The sequence below is a fragment of the Amia ocellicauda genome, chromosome 23 (genome assembly GCF_036373705.1).
Source record: "Amia ocellicauda isolate fAmiCal2 chromosome 23, fAmiCal2.hap1, whole genome shotgun sequence".
Taxonomy (NCBI): Eukaryota; Metazoa; Chordata; class Actinopteri; order Amiiformes; family Amiidae; genus Amia; species Amia ocellicauda.
This window is the reverse complement of record NC_089872.1, coordinates 20,161,860-20,181,483: the sequence shown is the minus strand read 5'-3', so window position 1 is coordinate 20,181,483 and position 19,624 is coordinate 20,161,860. Positions and strand designations below refer to the sequence as shown.

General features: G+C 51.7%; 1 protein-coding gene across 1 annotated transcript in view; it reads left to right on the top strand.

Annotated features, from left to right (window-relative positions):
* Nucleotides 1–19,624, top strand: part of thada (THADA armadillo repeat containing) — a 52,236-nt gene that overhangs the window by 28,237 nt on the left and 4,375 nt on the right. The window contains exons 30-36 of the mRNA XM_066697254.1: nucleotides 5,647–5,762; nucleotides 7,641–7,723; nucleotides 11,996–12,354; nucleotides 13,701–13,813; nucleotides 15,042–15,114; nucleotides 16,246–16,402; nucleotides 16,837–16,968. Coding sequence (XP_066553351.1) covers nucleotides 5,647–5,762; nucleotides 7,641–7,723; nucleotides 11,996–12,354; nucleotides 13,701–13,813; nucleotides 15,042–15,114; nucleotides 16,246–16,402; nucleotides 16,837–16,968 — 1,033 coding nt within the window. The remainder of the gene's footprint in view (nucleotides 1–5,646; nucleotides 5,763–7,640; nucleotides 7,724–11,995; nucleotides 12,355–13,700; nucleotides 13,814–15,041; nucleotides 15,115–16,245; nucleotides 16,403–16,836; nucleotides 16,969–19,624) is intronic.

The window sequence follows — 19,624 nt, the reverse complement described above, 5'->3', positions numbered from 1 at the left end:
CGTGTGTTTGCAGATTATATCGGTGATGTAAATCATCGGGGGTGAGTCCGTGTCGCTCCTGTCAGAGTGAGGGTAATATAAAGATCAACCGCTTCGTCTTAATGTGGTTAGGAAACGCACCAGCTTGTCCCAGTGAGACACGGAAAAAGTGTGGAAGGACCATATAAAACGTCCAGAGTGCTAATTACAGTAAGAAAAGTATATATTGATTTATTTGTTGCCTCTGGGTGCTTGCTTTCCCCTCTAGTGCTGATTTGGCACCTCGACTCGTTAGGGCCAGGCCTCTGTGGAGGAGAAAGGCACAGGCTGGGCTCTGACAGGGAGAGAAAAAGTAATTTTACTGATGGCTGTTCGACTGAAAGCGTTTCCTGTGGAAATGAGTGGAGGCTCATGGGTAATCATACATACTCTGCACAGGTGGGCCTGCAGGAGTGATTGTGTCCGAGTAGGAGTAGGTTTTTGCATGCATCACTCCATGTGTGTCAAATTGAGTTCTCTCTCTCTCTCTCTCTCTCTGTCTGCTTAGACATGTGGTTTGGTTTAAGAGTAGCTCACTGTGCTTCTGCAGGCTTCCATCTTAAGAAGTAGAAACACACTTTGCTATTAAACGCAGATTACCCTGCTTGGCCTGGTTGCCTCCCTGGCCATCATTGTCTGACCTTTCACCCACACAACCCTGTGCTAGGGGTCCGCGGGTCGCCCTGTTCCCCCGGGCAAGGGGGTCCGTCGCACAGTGAGGATCTGAGCCCAAGTCCTCATTCGCACCTCTTTGGAAAGTGGAGCGGCTCGAAGTATGAATTTGTAAATACTTGACAGGATTATGTTAATAAATTAATCGGGTCAATAGTGTTTCCTGGTCGGTGAATCAGAGAGACTCTTCTATATGAGTGTGTTGCGCTGTGTTTAATTACATAACGAGACGGATTTTTATACATCATTGAGTAACGTGGAGACAAGTAACTGCAACAAAATGTATGTCTAGCAACTGCCATTAATAAATAAATAAATAATCTGTTGAAGAGAACCTTTTAAGATGGTTTTGAGAAGGAGCTTTGTTGATTTCCACATCCCGGCTGCCATAAATCAGCTGCATTAGAGACTAATGCTAAACCTCTTATAGCAGAAACACTGTAAACATCCCCTTGACTCAGGCCTGGAGTACAAGCCGGTTTACACAGTTGTTTGTGTGGGAGTCTGGAAATATTTGCCTTGTTTGCCAGACTTAACTTCTTTCCGTATCAACAGCAGCTTTAATAACGGCTCCGGGTTCAGAGGCTGCTTCTTAAACGTTACAGGCGGGCGAAAATCACCGGTGGGATGTCAGTGGGACCCAGGCCGAGGCACTGAGCGTGTAGCTGCGATAAAAATTGAAATTAAAATATAAAAACCTCCTTTCCAAGCTTTTCTGACTTTTCTGTCAAATCCTCTCTTCCTCTTCATCCCTCGTTAGCCGGCTCTCCACTCTGTGTCATCCGCTGAGTCTGTGGGCCAGTAGGCTGTCCTTTAAATGCGCTGTGGCCTCGTTGAGTTTCTCAGCTGGGACACGTTAAAACTGTGTGTCACCAAGATGGTGTCTGGAGAGCAGGAACTATTTATTTAAGCGGATAGTGGAAAAATTAAGTTTAGTTTTGATTGGCCGGTGCATGGAGGCTGACTAAGGTGGAAAATCCTTAAAGCAGGTCCTTAAAGCCAGGCCAGAAGAAATAACAACTACGGCTTTTACACTTATAAGCTCTTCAGTGGGGATATATACATGTGTTTTTCCTCAGGATTCGGTTAATAACTTCCTGTCTCACCACAACAAGAGTCTGCAGGACTGGCTTGGTCTTTATTATGAATATTTAAACGACCTGAGAAGGAGAAATGTAAAATATGTGAGTAGGACTGCCCTGCCAGTGAATATAAGTGCATAAGACAGTGTCCAGTCGAGAGGAGGCCATTCGCCCCATCGTGCTCGTTTGGTGTCCATTAATAACTAAGTGATCAAGGATCCTATCCAGTCTGTTTTTGAATGTTCCCAAATTGTCTCTTCAGCCACATCGCTGGGGAGTTTGTTCAGATTGTGACGCCTCTCTGTGTGAAGAAGTGTCTCCTGTTTTCTGTCTTGAATGCCTTGAAGCCCAATTTCCATTTGTGTCCCCGGGTGCGTGTGTCCCTGCTGATCTGCTTTGATGACTAGAAACAGAGACGTCTCATTCCGGATGATCTGACGTGATCTTTCTCAGGAAGAGGGGTCGGTAGTTTGTAAAAACCTGCTCTTCACTGGGTCCGGTCTTTCTTTTAAACTCTGTGGGGTTTGTTTACACTCAGAAGTGTGTGGGGGGCTCTGACGAGGGGCAGACTCGTGCTCAGACCCTCTGAAGTTCCTCAGGAGCGCGGTGCTGGAGTGGGAGATTGGCAGGTGTTTGGAGAGGGATAAGGAACACCGGGGGTTAATGAACTGTGCCGAACTGATGCCGCGCTGGCTGGCTCTGCGCTTCCCGCAGAGCACTGGGCCAAGCCATGCTGGGGGAGGGCATCGGCCTTGCCCCCACGCCTGCAGATAGTCCTGCTATGCGCTGTGAGATAGGAGGCGGCTTTGATCACCGGCCCGGCACTCGGAGCTGCCCTGACACTTCAGCGCCCGGGGGCCCGTGGGGAGAGGCCGGCTGGGAGGGGCTTCCACACGGGCGAGGTGTCCCTTCTGTCACCCTGGGCAGTTGACAGCCGGGCCGTCACTTCAGGTCTGCTAGTGACACAAACACGCACACACACACACACACACACACACACACACACACACACACACACACGCACGCGCACACACGCACACGCACACGCACACACACACGCACATGCACGCACACACACACACGCACACACACCACTTAAGTTCATCAAACCAAAGGCTGCAGCCGTCTGTGTCTGGCCCTGCAGCAGAGTTTCCCCAGAATGGGTTGGAAAACTTGGGACGGGCCCTGCTTTCCCTAAACACTGTCAGGATGTGTGTGTGTTTGTGTGTGTTTGTGCTTGAAACCATCCCCTCACTGTGGTTTTCAGTTGGGAGTATGAATCTCTGTTTCTCTCTCTCCCCCCCCCTTCTCTCCGAGGGAGCCGGTCTGGGAGTGAGCATTGCGTGATGGCAGGGAGTTAGCATGCTTTCGCGGGGGCTATTTTTAACTTTTAATTGCTTTTCGAGCCCTGAGTGTGCGATGACCTGGCCACAGGTTTATAAAATTTAATTGCTGAAAAATGCGTCGGTCCCCGGGAGCAAGCTCTCCGTCGAGCGGCAATTAAAGCCGCGTTTAATTTGTGTCGGCGACTCCGCTGGGGGCCGTGCTGCTGCGCCGCGGGGCCGGGCTTTGGCTGCGTCATTGAAATAATCAAGCAGGGCTGAATGGATGCAGACACGGCTTTTACGAACTGCACATGGCTTTCCTTCCCTCCTTTCCCTCTGGTTCCCTTCCTCTCGATCGCTGTTTCACTCCTCTCTTTGAATTCAGGGACGGGACACAGTGACGCGCATATGAAATCGCACGGCAGACCCAAACAAAATGTAGGCTTCATCGCCCTCGGCCTGCCCCACAGAGCTGGATTTATGTCCGGCTGGCACTGAGAGTCGTAAATAGCTTGGCTATCTTACCCCCAGCTCTGTTTGTGTAAATTATCGGCCCACTATAAATATTCACATTCCTCCCTGTGAGGTTGAAACAACAGCAGCCTGTTCAGATCTCCAGGCCTGAGAAAACATCTCCCTGACATCACCGTCCTGCGCTGCGCTCTCCCCGGCGCAGAGAAAACACACACAGCCGCGCCAATCCGGGCCGGGCCCTCTGTCAACACACACAAAACGAGCCCGGTGGAGGCAGAACCAACACACCGGTGCGGCGAGGGCGGGAGGAGAAGGGAGCCGTCGAGTGCACGGTCGAGGTTGGAGGCGAGATCGATGGGGGCTGAGAGAAAGCTGAGGGCTTTCGCCGACTGCCTTCGGACAGACGGACTCTTGTTCCTTGTTTTGAGAGAGAGAGAGAGAGAGAGAGGGAGAGAGAGAGAGAGGGAGGGAGGGAGGGTGGGGGGAGGAACACAACTATGTGCGTTCATAGCTTCTCTGATGTTTGGATTTATTTTTGACGTGAGGAAATCAAAGGGATGTTTCTGTGTCGTGTGGTCTGGTGTTGGGTGGCCAATCAGAGCTCTGTCCTGGTCCTGGGTCCACCAGTTACCCCCCCGTGATTCATCCCTAGGGCTCTTCCAATCACAAATCAGGGACACCTCCAGTAGTTCAAACAGACTCTCTGAGTCTCCCGAACTCGGTCAATGTGTAGCCTAATTCTGCGGCCTTGATCAGTTGTCGACACCTTTGTCACACTACTATCGGACAGCACTCAGACCTTGTGCCTGAATTGCCCTTGAGTCTCAAAGTCACCCGTCCAGGAACAGAAATAATTGTGCGATCACGTCTCCAGGAAATCAGCAAGATGTGTCAACTACAATAATTCAGTTTATACATCTTCCTGAAATCCCAGAGACCTAATCATGCCATGTATCCCCAACACAGCACAGAAGGGATCATATTTTCTCAATCTAAACGTGTAAAATGTGGCAAAATAAACAACAAATTAAAAAGAATGCAAAAATGAAACTCTTGCACTTTTGTTTTTCAAAAACACGAAAACCCTTCACCTAAAGAACGCTCGCCAGGGTTACACGGCGGGTTTGTGCTGAAATGTCCTCTTACTTGTTCCTATTATAGTCTGACTTGCTGAAGAGAAACAGTTTGTACGATATTTACACGTCTGCTGATATATCACCATAAAAAGCCTGAACTCTTGCCGAGAACAAATTTATGAACTGTTCTTCTGTTGGCGGTCCTGGGAAAGCTGCGAGAGAGACGCTGTGGGGCGACCCCTGCGTCTGCTGTGTGCGTCGAGGCTTGCAGGGGCCGTTGTGTTAAAAACAACCCCCTGCTGGCGTCTGGCTCTCCGCGCTCCTGGCCCTTGTTTGGGTGTTTCTGGTGGCTGTCGGCGGCCGGCGCTCCTTACGGCATCGCCACTCCGCTCACACTTCCTGTCCCCGGCAGGCGGCAGAGGCCAGATTCCTCCGGTGCTGTGACATAATGGGGACACCTGGTCCTCTGGGCACCACTGGCAGAGGCCGCCCAGCAGCTGGGCACGGTTTACACAACCGCCTCTGGCACTGGCTAATGATAGGCCGCCGAGGACATAATTGAGGCGATGAAGGGTGTATTTAAATGCACGTCCCTCCGTGCCAGCGTGGTGCCAGGCAGGACCCGGCAAAGATCCTTGGCATTTCAGCCGTGAGATGTGATGGTGTTGCTTTATTAGGAAAAACTAAAAACATATAATTGAAAGGCCTTTCGGTTGACTTTTCATTTTTAATAGAACTGCACACGGTGAGGTCACTCTGCAACAGACATTTTTATCTCTGTGAGACTTCCTGGTCAGATAAATGCTTAAAACAACAAGCAGCGTTTCCCTTCAAGAAACATGCTGTCCTTTTTGTGTGCTATCACTGTGGGTGATACTGAGAGACAGAAAAGAGAGTGTGTGTGTGTGTGAGAGAGAGAGAGAGAATATGTGTGTGTTGTGTGGAGAATTGCCCAGCTGCGTCCTCAGTTGTCTTAAGTCTGTCCTCTCCTCTCCACAGGTCCTGCACTTGCTGCGCTCGCACCAGGAGGACACGCACCGACCCCACGCCCTGCGCCGCCCACAGACCCGTGACATCACCGCGGCCGTGCGCTCCCGGCTGTGGCTGGCGACAAGGTACGCGCAGACGCCGCGCTCTGGAGGGGGACAGAGAGATTGACGGTTTTTCCGTCTCGGGGCAACCTGCGGTGCATCGGGCCTTCTCCGGACCCTGACTGCGGGGACGTTTTATGCGCAACTCCGAGCGCCTCCCCCAGCGACGAAATAAAAACACAGCTGCGTTTGTGCCCATGTGTGTCAGAGCGTCGATCCCTCGCGTGTGCTGTGAAGCTGTGTTGTTTTAAGACTGCGGACCTTCAGTCCATTTAGGAAAATATTGACTTTCCATGGGGGCTGTAGTGAGCGTCTCCGTTCTCGGCTCACTTTTATTAAGTTTGTCTTGCGTGGATTTTTAAGGAGCCGGGTTTCATTTGCCACGTCCAATCTTTAGATTCCTAAACCCGTTAGCCGGGAAGAAGAAAAGGTCCATTTTGAACAGCTTGGCTTCTGACCTCCGGGGCCGACTTCCATTTCAAAGGCAGTCACGTTCCAGGTAGAACCTGAAAAGTCACAAAGTTATTGTTTTGACATCCCCCGTCTCGCGGACGCCATTAAGAGTCCCGCACGTTGACCCGGACTGGCAGCCGCCTGGTTTGAGTTACAGCGTGACGTGGCCTGTGACTCTTGTCCCTTTGGGGCGACGAAGGGGAGGGCATGCTTTTTTTGGCAGCAGAGACAGTCATACACAGTGCTGTTGGGGGGGGTTGCAGACGTGTTGCATCCGTGCTTTGGCCTTGGCAGGGGCAGAGGGAAAACCCAGCGCTGGTGTGAAGCTCTCAGAAATAAACCCGCAAGGTGACCTGCACATCAACGACCGCCAGCCTTTAAAAATGGCATCTGTTCCATCCCGGTGTCCAGATAGACACGGGGCGGAGTTGTCCTTCCCTGTGTTTGTCATCTGTTAACAGGAGGCCCTGGAAATATCTGTCACGTGTTCCTGGCTGACTTTGCCTCGGAGGCGTGTTGTTCTTGGAAACTGGCTCTGTGCTATCGCGGCCCCGGAAGGCCCTTGGTGTGCAGGACTCATTTTTACTGCAGAGTGAATTCATCAGAAATGCGGGGCGTTGGTGTCAGCAGTGGGATTGGCTCAGCTACTTTTACTCGACTATGAACAGCACGGTTTTTGAATATATTTCTGTGAACAGGCCACCCCAAAGTTAGGGCTACTGCGCCCGTGTGGGGATAATCTGGAGTTTAGTTGCGAAACGCATACACACACCGAGGTCTGTGCATTTTAAAGTCCTTTTTTTTTTTTTTTTTTTATTTAATATTAAAATAAGTCACATGGCCGCTTTCTTTACCACAGGATTCCTTTCCCAGTGGCTCTCTGTGCGGTAACTGAAAGCTGTAGACAATCATCCAGCTGATGACAGAATGAAAACATAGCCCCACCAAACCCGGCCCTTACGCAATCCCGAAACCGAAGACAAAAGCTAAAATAAATCGTAACATCTTATCCTGAAAGCCGCAGCTATGCACTTCATCCCAGGACAAGTTCATTATCTGTCAGAGATTCTTTAATTGGGTGTACAATGTTTCCGAGAGAGTCTCTGCCCCCGGCGACCTTCCATCTGATCCAGTTGCACAACCTTACACAATCTTATTTTGTCATCCTTTAACTTAGACCAAACACACACATACCGTCGACGCACATCTTTATAGACAAACTCACTTTTGTCAACGCCGGCGCTGAAGTATTAGTACGACGCACAAGAGAAACACGGGACGCCGTCGGACAGTTTCCTCGCCGTTTCCTCGGGTGTCGGGGGGACGGGGGGATTGTGTGCGCCGCATGTGCCCGTATGACAACAAAAACAAGCATGAAAGCACCAGGAGAGAGTCCAAATGGATCAGTGTTGTGAAGTCTTTCCTCTTCTCTCCCTCCTTGTGTCGCAGGCGGAACCCGTGTGTCGTGACCCGAGCTGCTTTCCTGGACCTCCTGGCCTGTCTGTGCGGCCCGGCGTCCGGCCCAGCCGAGGGTAGGTACCCAGCGCAGAGGGGCAGGAGGGTTTCAGAGCTGGGGAGTGTGGCGGGGAAGTAGCCGAGTGTGGATCGAACCACAGAGAGGGCCTTTCTTAAGTCCTGGTCCCTTTCATAAGCCTTAACGGTCTTCACAGCTGGGAGGATGCTTCCAATCTTACTGTGACGTTTATTGATCGTAATACAGCAGTAGTAGTGATATTCATGTCGTTTTTATTCATATGTGCTGAGCAGCATTCAAAACAACGATCTGGTGGAATTATTCCCGCCTCTCATGGCTTCACGTGGGCTGCGGCCGTCAACATCCTGGCGATGGGTTTTATTCTCTGACTTTAATTGTTGTTTTTCAGTTTTAATTTGTTTTCGGTAACTGGAGGGAATGGCTGAGGAACCTTGTTAAAATAAGAACGCAAAACCATGAGCCGCTGTATCGCGCGTTTCATGATTATACTTCTCGTTTTAGAGACAGAAATGGGGTTTATTTTATGACATGTGCACGACACATGGGCAAGCGATGGAAAGACTTAAAACAAACCAGCATTCACAGGTTTTGCAGGGATATTTTCTTTCTGAGCAAATGCAATCAAGCTATTTTTTTTATATATATATATATATATATATATATATATATATATATATATGTATATGTATCATTTTTGTAATTCCTCACGTTCTCAGATGTACGAACGGCGAGTTTCGTTGCTCGGCTTTTCAAGAGGAGCTGTTTTACCAGGAAGGTCTGTAATAATAAATGATGCATTATGTAGGAACTTAAAATGTATCGCTCAGTTCCTGCTGACAGTCTCGGACCGGGCTGCAGGGTCCCAGGAGTGCGCGCCATATGGCTTGCGCAGCGCCGGGCCGTTTGATCAGAACTCGTAAATCTGTGTTCTGGAGCAGCCTGTCTTGCGCCAGTAAAAACAGAAGCTCGTTTTTAAGTCATTTTGGATTTAATGTCGAGGGCCACTGAGTTATGCTGTTGATTTTATTTTCTGATGTATACATATATAGTGAGGGAGAGATTAAAAGAAAAAAACACAATTATAAATACAGTATATAAACATTTGCTTGCTGGAACTACCGTAACCTGAACTGCTTTTTAAAAACACACAAAGAAACTTAACTCCACTAAATGAAAAGAAGGCAAAAGTATCACCACCAAGTCACGGCTCTGTTCCCGACAGTCATTTGAGTGTAGATGGGTTTTCCAGGTCTGGGAATAACCAGAGTCCAGGACTGGAGCGAGTAAATCTCCAGGAACCCGTGTGGGGTTTAATTCCTGTCAGCGTTTTTGTTTTGTCGGAACTTGGGCGGGCAGGACCGGTCCGAGTGACCCAGATCTCGACCCGGCTGTGGTGAGAGCAGGAACAGAGACCAGCAGAAGCCCAGCAGTACGTCTCTGGACTTTACCACGGCCTTACTATGGCCAACTACAATGTACCGTCCGAGGCGAGGGTTTGCCTGGGCAGGTGGGCTGAGTCCGCTGGGGAAAGATGTTCCACGGCAGCGCGGCGCACATCTGGAACACATACAGCCATCTGTGTTATTTTTCACCGTTTTGCTAACGATACTACTGTGCGGACTGAAACCACGCATCCTGTGTGCGTGAGGTTGTGTGTGTGTTGGGCACTGTCTTCTCTCACTGTAATCCAGTTTCCCAGTTCAAACACACGCAACACTTATTCAGATTAAAAAATCCAATAATACAAATTCCACTTCCTGTCTGTGCTGAAGTTGCATTTGCAAACTTCATGCCTTAGTCCTGTAAAAGAGGCATTCTGGGAGCTGGCACGTTATCTCTGACAGTCCACTAGTGCAGCATGGTGGGGGCACTGGGGTCTGTGCTGGTATCTGTGCTCCCCTCAGGCGGGCCGACTGACTCCAGTCCCCCCTGCAGCGTCTCGGGGCGTCCCCTTGGCCGATCCCCATACAGACGCCCCTCTTTCTCACCAATCTGTGCCTCTTCACCGTCCCAACATCCCCTGCCAAGAGCGGGGCGATTTTTGATCCCCCTGTTCATATAAACTGGATTGATTTATTAATTAATTAGAGTCTCGTTTTGAATGACAGCCAGGAAAAGATCCAGCAAAAGACATGGCGTATTTCTTTAAATTTGTATCTTAGTTAAAATAAACCTTCAGAGCAGTCATTTAGAGAAATGAGTCATGCCAGTGTACGTGTTATACAACATATATCTTGGCAAATCAGGGGTGATTTTCCCCCCAGAGACATGTATTAATTTATTGAATTGAATCTAGTTTCTCTCTGGTCTCTTACCAACAAATACTTGCTGTTGGACCAGGGCCATCTCTGAGCCTGGCCTCTATTCTCCTTTCGCTGGCAGTGCTGTCCCAGTAATCCCCTCCTCACGTTAACCATAGTATTCCTCGGTTTTCTCTGTGCTTTCTCGCAGGCCAAGAACAAGCAGCTACAGGTTTCACAGGCGATGTGTTTGTGTAACGTACCTTTCAAAACCAGTGTAGCTTCAGGCCGGGCACCAGTTCACACAGTGCGCTGGGTTTGCAGCGGCAGGGTTTGTGTTTCTGCCAGACGCACTCTAATTACGCCCTGATCTTTCCAAGCGTTTTCTTTATTAAAAATCGTTTCTCATAATTAAAATGACATGAGTTTTCAGGCCTCCTCGCTGCTGCCACGCCCGACTGCCTCTGCATTTTTCTCCCGATAAAGTGTTTTCATTCCCTTAATGAATCATTAGTGTGGCGAAGTCTCTCCCGAGGGCAGAGCGGGTTTAATAAAGGCGAAACGGCGTAACACTCACCCGTTTCTATAATTTTATTTATTTTCTACGCTGTCGTAATGAAACTCTGGATGTACTTAAAAGGACGAGGCAGCTCTGTTTATTTTTCTCTTCTGTTTGACTTGATTTCAGTCCCAGCAGGGCCATTTCTGCCTCCTCCTCTCCTGCACGGACGATGAGGGTGAGGGTTCGGCCGTATGTCCTACCTAGATCCCCAATTCACAGGCCTCTGCAGCTGGCACCGGCGCTCGAGCTGCGATGGATAAATTGCTTTGTTTTTCATTTTGTTACTCCGAGGGGACCGATTTAAAAAATAAAAAAGGTGATGGTCTTCCCTGGCCAGACCCCGAACACCAGAGTCCGCTCACTCCTAGCAGAGACCCTCGCTGTGTCGGTCCATTAACTGCCATTAACGTTATATGATCTGAACTCTGTCCCCTCCTTTTCCTCTGCTAACAGAGTTCACTACACATGTAAACAAGTAGCAGGCGGGGGAGGGTGTGAAAGTTTACCACAGGACACTTGCAGCGGACTATCGCTGTGATTTTCCAATTTATAGTACGGTTTATGGTTTACCTCTACATGCTTTTCCATTATTTCTCTTTGCTTTCCCTCCGTTTACTGTGGTTTTATTGCGGTACACTGAGTGGAGATGGGATTTTACCCAAAATGAAATAAGTTGCGCTCGTAGGTGCTGGAATCCTGGAGGATCAGATTCCTGTGTAACCCAGGCCTCCACGGGCGAGACTATTGTGCGTTTTCCTTTTGGTGATTGTGCCCGGGGCGTGATTAGATTGCAGGGTGTCTGAAATACGTGTCAGACTAATTGCGCTGGCTGTGAAAGCACAGGATATTCGATTACTGCTGCCAGGCTTGGGGGGGCAGGTTGATTACACTTCACGGAGACGTCCCTTCAATCCTGGCCTCCATTGTCGTTCTGTAAAGTAATATCTGCTGCTTTAGTCTTTTGGACGATTTCTTTTGTGTTCCCTCATGCGAAAGAGCAGATCCCAGCCTTGCTGCCTTGTAGTTTCGGAGTTCAAAGCTCTTAAAGCAGGCCGTATTCATACAGGAATAATTGGTCATTTTTTTTCCTCTTCTTTTTTTCCTCGGTTGCCAAAACAATCAGTTTTAATGTCCTTTTCAGAAATACCGTTGTTTTTTTTTGCTGATCGCCATAAAGATAGTCAAATCTTCCTGTCTGGCCAGACATTTTGAATCCGTCTGTTTCCTTTGCCAGATGTCTGTGAGAAAGGTCCAGTTATATTTTGTATTTGCCCCCCCCCCCCCCCGTCGCACATTCCTTATCTGAGCGAGTGCCAGAGCGACGCGGTCCAGGGGATGAAAGATAGACGTGTCCTGTGATGGCTCTAGCAGAACACGTCCACTGAGACCGTCCCGGTGTTTCGGCCAAAGGGCATCCTGCAAAAACCGGCCTCGTTTACTGCCGAGACGTAGGGGTATCTTCACTGGGGGGTTTCTGTTTCTGACTCGGACCCCCTTTCTGTTCCAGGTGAGGAGCTGGCGAGTCTCCGAGAGGCGGCGCTGGGCATCGTGCGGGCGTCCGAGCTGCTCGACTCTAGCGCTCTCCCGTCGGCCGTGCCCGGGGGCCCTCCATACCTGCAGAGCCTGGCCAGGTTGGCGGTGAGCGCCAGCGTGGAGAGCCCCGAGCTGTGGGGGGCCGAGTCATGTGGCCCCCAGCTCCTGGCGCAGCTGCTGCAGAGTGGGGCGTACGAAGTCCGGCTGCTGGTGCTGGATGCCGTCCTCTCCCGGCTTCAGAGGGACCCCGCAGACCTTGGCCCCCTCTCCGCGGCGCACAGCACCCTTGCCGGCCTGGCCCTGCGGGAGACGCACCCCCACTGTCTTGCCAGGGTAAGCCCGGCTTCATCCACATCCACGCCCCCGATTGGCACGGTCTGAGCCAGGCGGAGATGCCAATCTCTCTCTCAGGCAGGACCGCAGGGACCCCAGAGCTCTGATTCATCAAAATAAAACATTATGATAATCGCGTGCCTGAAATAAAACACAGTGATGGATTGTGGAGTTTCTCTGGGTTTCTCTGGGTCGCTGGCCGGACCACCGCCGTTTCCGTTCTCACGCTTGGAAATTACAAACACTTGTGGCTGTAGCACCTCTCACTCTTTAATGCATCGACATCTATCAAGGGCCATTTGATTTAATAGTGGTTGTTTGTTTTTTCCCTCATTTTTTCCTTCTGAATCACAAAGTAACGATACAGCAGTAAAGATTTAAAGAGAAACAAATGAAAGACCGTGTTTAGATCCCTTTTTGTCATTTGGCTAGTTTGCATTCAAAGCACAATGATTGTATACGGAGCCGCAGTGAGGAGTAGATTGGAAAATAAAGCCGATGACTGAAGGAGCCGCGAAGACACCTCCGCACAGAAACGATGTTGCGTCTCAGAAGGAGCCCGTATTTCTCCGGCTCTTTAGTGAGGATGCCGTGTCAATCACTGGCGCTGTTTTGTGTAAAGTCCTGAGGATATTTCGCTGGCGTGACTCACTCTCCTCTGAGTCAGAAGCTCGTTAAAGCGATTGTAAAAGCTAAGTGCAGTTCCAGAAAGCGAGAGAGTCCGAGCCAGCTGTGTGGCACAGTCTTAATATTTGTTTGAAAACCAATCGGAGGCTGGGGTGGCTAAAACCTATTAAGTGCGCTTGAGGCCTCTGTGTTTTCCAAAGAAAGGCACTCTTATTCAAACCCGTTAATAACAGGTTTACGCGGTTTCAGAAAAAGTAATCATTAAAATATTCAGCACCGACGCAAAACACCTGCTTGACACTTTTATTGGACGTCTCACCCTCAGCGATTGTGTCTGAGACAGTCTGGGGGTCTAGAAAGAGCTGCCGGCCGGGTCCGTCTCAGGGAAAACAAATTCAGTGGCTTTGTGATTCCTAGAATGGTTTTACGTTTTGTAACCTATTTTTCAGGGAAGTAGATCCATTTATTTGTGTCAGGGCTAACACAAGCATTAACTAAGAAGCAATGTTTACCAAAGTTACTGAAAAAAGTATTACACCCCCTAATATATCTAATTTGTTCTTTATATGACCGTGCTTATCATTCTTCATGGCCAGTTAGGCTACCCAGCTATTCTGCGCTGTAATAAACAACAGACTTGACCTGAGAGCATTGCAGGGCATGCTGGGAAGGTGGAGGTCACTTTGATAACAGTGGTATCTGTGCCTGTCCACCCCCAGGTTCTGCGCATCCTCTCCCTGCTCGATCTGCCCTGGACGAGGGGCCTGGACACACTGGAGGACCGAGAGCTGCTGAGCTGGGCCCTGTCTCTGTGCCAGGAGTCCACACACAGGTACCCGCTCACCGCCCCACTGCCACGTCCTCCTCTTCGTCTCCCGGTGTCTCTTTCTGTGTCTGTCCCAGATCACAGAGTACCTGGCTCCGAACTCCGGTGCTTTTTCTCCAAGCACGACGAGCCCTGACTATACGTGTTTGAAGCCAAGCCTGGGGTTGGGCAGTTCATCAGCTTGTCTTCCAGGTTCGAAGAGTGAAGCAATCGTGGAATTAAATTAAAAAAACGTTTTGCAGACGACGCGGAAGAGAGAAATGACTCAAACCTCACGCTTAGAGAGCGGTGAAAACAGACAGACCGAAAGACAGACATAAATCTGGTGCTGGTTAGTTGACTGAGCAGAAATGTGTCCACAGAGGAGCTGTGATCCCCCACCTTGTCAGATTAAACCTGTTAGTCTGGCAGAAAAACCCCATCGGTCATTCGGGCACATGGACACCGTAGCCTGCGTGTAAATATGTATCACGATGACACAGAAAGAGGACAGTCCTGGCGCGGGTTCTGTGTGCGTTTGGGAAGAGATTGTGTTTCTCTGAAGCGGAGATCTGAGGGCGTATCGTTACTATCCAACCAGAACAGTCTTTTGTGCCACTCCCGCCCTGGCACCTCAGTTTAAGTGGACTGAAGTGGGTGGGTTGTGGGGGTCGCCCATGACCTTGTGCTTCCCTCTTTTCATTATCTTGTATTTCGTCCTCCTCCTCCCTCCGTCCTCGGGTCCTTTGATGCGGGCGATGGCGGCGGTGGTGGTGTTTTTTTCGTATTTGAAGGTGTTTACACAGGGCTGAGCAGATCTGCGGAGGGGCCCCGACTCCCCTGCTGGAGGCTGGGAGTAAAGATATTAATTTTAGGTGCCCCTGCACCCACCCACGCGCCCCCCCCCCCTCTGCCTCCTGGCTGCTGAGTTGGCAGAACGCCGAGAGAGAGAGGAGAGAGCAAACAAATAGACTATGCTGTGAAACACTTTAATAAAGTCGAAACTAAACTAATAACGTGCTAATGGAAGCATCTACACTGGAAAAGAAAGAGAGAGAGGAGAGGAGAGGAGGGATGCTCCCGCAGAGAGGACTGGACGGGGGGCAAACCAGGCTTCCGAAAGTCTCTTGCTTCCCTCGTTCTTTGTGCTGCGAAATAAGAGTCAAAGTAGACCCTGGATGAAGGAACGAAAAGTTGAAACGTCTCTTACTGACTAATCTGCATTAATCCCGTTGTCCTCTGTCGTGTCTTTCAGCGTGGACGTCCTCTGCGCCGCGCTGGGCCTGGCCTCCAGGGTGGTGGTCCATGTGGTGGAGCAGAGTCCTGGGGTAAGGCTGACCGTTGTGCCCCCTGGTCAGGTGATTCTCACGACGTGGTCTCTAACAGGTCATGTGTCCCTAGTTGACACTCTGGGGTCCTCGTCCTGACAGAGACCTACATCGAGTCCAGGGCAGAAGGGTTTTGGGGGGCCTGACCTGGCTCCTGGCTTGGTGGGGGGAGAGGGGTTACTGTTTCACGGGGACAGGAGAGTTTCCCGTCAGCGTGTCTGATTCAGTCTTATTAAAAAGACATGTGAGAGCTCCTCGGAAAGCTGCTTCATCCGAAATGAATGTGGCCTTCTGTGCCGTGACACAGAGGAGGGCTGTTGTGCTGATGATGGCTAACATGTGTTACAGCTGACGGCGAGCCAGGAGGGAGAGAGAGAGAGAGAGAGGGAGAGGAATGGAGAGGGAGGGAGAGGGAGGGGGAGGGAGATGGAGAGAGAGGGAGAGAGAGAGAGAGAGAGGGAGAGGGAGAGAGAGAGAGAGAGAGGGAGGGAGGGGGAGGGAGAGAGAGAGAGGGAGAGGAATGGAGAGGGAGGGAGAGGGAGGGGGAGGGAGATGGAGAGAGAGGGAGAGAGAGAGAGAGAGAGGGAGAGGGAGAGAGAGAGAGAGAGAGGGAGGGAGGGGGAGGGAGAGAGAGAGAGGGAGAGGAATGGAGAGGGAGGGGGAGGGAGAGGGAGAGGGAGGGGGAGGGAGGGGGAGAGGGAGAGGGAGGGAGAGGGAGAGGGATGGAGAGAGAGAGGGAGGGAGGGAGAGAGGGAGGGGGAGAGGGAGGGAGAGAGGGAGGGGGAGAGGGAGGGGGAGGGAGAGGGATGGAGAGAGAGGGAGAGGGAGGGGGAGAGGGAGGGAGAGGGAGAGGGATGGAGAGAGAGGGAGAGGGAGAGAGAGAGGGAGGGAGGGGGAGGGGGAGAGAGAGAGGGAGGGAGGGGGAGAGGGAGAGAGAGGGAGAGGGAGGGAGGGGGAGGGGGAGGGAGGGAGAGAGAATCTCTGCATCTGCAAATGACATGGTGGGGGGTAACGGAGATATCGCTCAATCAGGTGGTGGTAGTGGAGATTCTGAGAGGATCCCTCTGCCACAGAACCGTGTGCGGTGCCTGCCAGTTTGACACGCGTGTGTGTCTGTGTGTGTGTCCACAGGGCGTGAGCGGAGCCGTGCTGCCCGAGCTGCAGAGCTGGGGCCGGCTGGTGGAGCGGTGCGGCCGGGACGAGCAGCCGGCCGAGGTGAAGCTGACGACCGCAGAGATCCTGGTGGCCGCCACGCCCGCCGTGCTGGCGAACAAAGCGCTGCCTCTCGGTGAGATCTCCGCACACACCCCGAGGGGCCCTCATCCTCACCGCGGCCACGATACACCGGTCTGCGGTCGAAGCGCACACACACTTTATACCATAGCTATGGTGTGTTTATATAGACACAGCAGGTAACTCCTCACAGGCTGTGTTGATGCAGAGATTATGTCAGGTGACTAATGTGTTGTTTTTTTCAGCTCTCGGTAATTTCCAGACGTCAGTGTGCGCCCGGGCTGTGGGTGGTATTGCGCTGCTTTAGGCTCACGTTATGACACGAGTGTGCGCTCTGCTGTTGTCAAAATAGATGATTTTAATGCCAGGTGAGCGAGCGCATTATAAATGAGCACCGTGGGGGGGATCTGGCGCGCTCCGCAGCCCGGGGCCAGGGTGTTGTGTACTGCTGTTGCCGCGTGACGTGAGAGTGACCGCGTGTGTCCGCAGGGCTGGCCGGCACCGTGGCCCTGTGGAGGAGCCTGTTCGGTCTGCTGCAGGACGAGGACCAGGACGTCCGGGAGAGCGCGGCGGACTTCACCTGCACGGCCCCCCCCCAGCTCCTGGACGCGCAGCACGCAGGTACCGCCCGACACCTCGCTGTATCACACCGTACGGCACAGTTGTAGCGCTAAGCCAGGCTGTAACCCCTTGTTCCCCACTGAGCCAAGCAAGAGCAGCACATCTCTCTGGTGTGGGGGGTGAGATGTTCTTCAACGAAACGATCCTGCAGCCGCTCGTTGAGTCAGGCTGCCGTGCGAACAGCGCTGCGATGCTGCCGGGCGGCGCTGCCAACCAAGTGTGTTTCGAGTTTGTCTGGTCAAGAGGTCTGCTGTCGTCTGTTTGGAATTATTGACAGCATCTTCTTTTGTTTGTGTTGTATTTGTGCCGTGTGTGAGAGGCCTGTAACGGAGAGAGCGATCGCGTGTCGGAGCCGCAGATTGATCGGTTTGGCATTTGGATCGCCCGGCCTTTGGTGGGGGAAGGAGGCCGTGTTTCGGGTTGGGCAACTCCGGTGGAAAGTGAGATTGTCTCCCCGTATTAAGTCCCTCACAGTGTTAACCGGTTTGCCGGGGACGCTGACCGACCAGGAGGTTTTCTGGACCCGTGCCACGTGGTGCCGGGAGACGCGGTGATCCGCTGGAGCGTTCCGGGAAGCCGGGGCTCGTAATGCTTTGCAGGAGTTTGTCACGGATTCAGAAGGCTGTGTGGCCCGTGCGGTTTCGTGTTTTATGTGCAATTTTCCTGAAATCCTGTCTGCCGCCACGAGTAGCTACTTTACAACAGATGTGAAGAGTCAAGGAAAGAGGGGAGAATCTGAACAGGGGCCTCTTCCTGCGCAGCGCAACTCGCACAGGTGATTCAGGGGCCCGTGCTCTCAATCTGCAGGGTGTCTGTCGGGGGTGTTCAAGGTGGCGGCTTCACCGTGGATCTGCAATGCAACAGTGCACAGAATCAGGGGCTGCCCTTCTGAACTCCTGAAACCCAGCGCTGCCAGCCGTGTCGAACATCCCCAGCCTACTGTGTGTCAGACCACTGCAAGCGACGCCATCTGCACCGTTTGTTTCGTTCGGTGTCCCCCGCCGGATTTGTGTTAATACGACATGGGTTCTTTGCTTCAGAGGTTATTAAATGCTCGGGAAAGCTTCTGTGCCTGTGAAACACCACCAGAGACGCCCTCACAGGGTCTCAAGATAATCGAGTGCGTGTGTTTTTGGTGGTGCCGTTTGGTTTCGGTGACATTCCAGAACGTTGTTGACGGATTGTATTTCAGCTCGTGGTGTGGAAAGCAGACGTAAGCGGAAACGGACCCCCTCAGCTGGATAATTATCCTTCTGCTTTAAATTCACACCCCCGCGACCGGGGTGAAGACCGGAGACCTGGAGTGTGTCTGTACGGACCACTTCCTGCCGGCCGGACTGGTAACCTGGGGCTGGAGTCGGGCCAATGATGTACCGGGACAAAAGGAGGCCTTGTAACTCTGCGGGCACCAGCCTGAAATCAATCAGGGGGCGGCGCTGGTGTGTGTGTGTGTGGGTGGGGGGGGTCTTTTCGAGTAATTGAACAGCAGGAAAATAAAGCCGTTTGTCAAGTCGGTGGGGGGGGGCTGTGCTAATGACCTCGGCGGGAGAGACCCACGCAGAGACGCCGCCCACGGCTGTTGTGTCCCTGTCCTCCGGAGTGTGAAGTTGGGCTGGGGGGGGGCGGCACTTTACGGCAGCCTGGCGTTGGGGGGGGGGGCGGGAGCAGGTAAAAAGGGAGTCTCGAGTCGCGGCCGTGTTAAGTGGGAAACCTCTCTTTGAACTCGAATTAAATCGGCGACCCGTGGCCGTGCAAAGTCTAGGCCTGTTCTCTCCGCAGCCGCCCTTTTCTCGCACCGCTGCTCCCGCCCGGCCTTCCGGGAAGGAACACAGCCCCCCCGCGCTGTGTATTGTGAGCTGCTCCTCCCAGGACCCGGGCAAACCCAGTGCCAGGGAGAGAGTGTAACAGCGCACACAGGCACCACAACGCTCGTTTACTGTGTATTTATCCGTCCCGATAATAAAATTGATACCGAGTTAAACATGAGCATCTGAGGTGTTGTGTAAACCGTTTCCCCACGCATAATTCCCCAAAAGTAGTCATGTGACCGGTGGTCCTGCTTTCCATAAAACGCACAACGCACCCCTGTACAAAACTCGCCTCCGTCTGCAACGTTTTCCTCGCCTGTTACCATGCGGCCGTAAACAACAAAACAAAACAACTTGGAGAGAATCACGGGATGCCGCCCGTTCTGGTGTCCATATTGAAATTATTACCCTAATTAGACTGAAGCAGTAACTAAAGTAAACACCAGACTTAATACATTTATAAAGGAACCACATCTGGATGCAGTGCGAGCCAGATGTGCTGGAGTTTGACATCAGTTGGGCACAGGTAGGCGGAGAGGGGGTGTTTGGCTGTGCCCCCATCTGCCCGTCGCTCACTAGGAGAGGCGCGGAGGCCTTCGGGACTGGGTTGAAGTGTCTGTGTGTCTGTGTGTGTGTGTATCTGTGTCTGTGTGTGTGTATCTGTGTCTGTGTGTGTCTGTGTGTGTGTGTGTGTATTTGTGTGTGTGTGTCTGTGTGCGTGTATTTGTGTGTGTGTGTGTGTCTGTGGGTGTGTATTTGTGTGTGTGTGTGTGTGCGTGTGTATCTGTGTCTGTGTGTGCAGAGCTATGAAGTGAAGCTTTCATGCAAAAAAATGTTGACTGATTTTT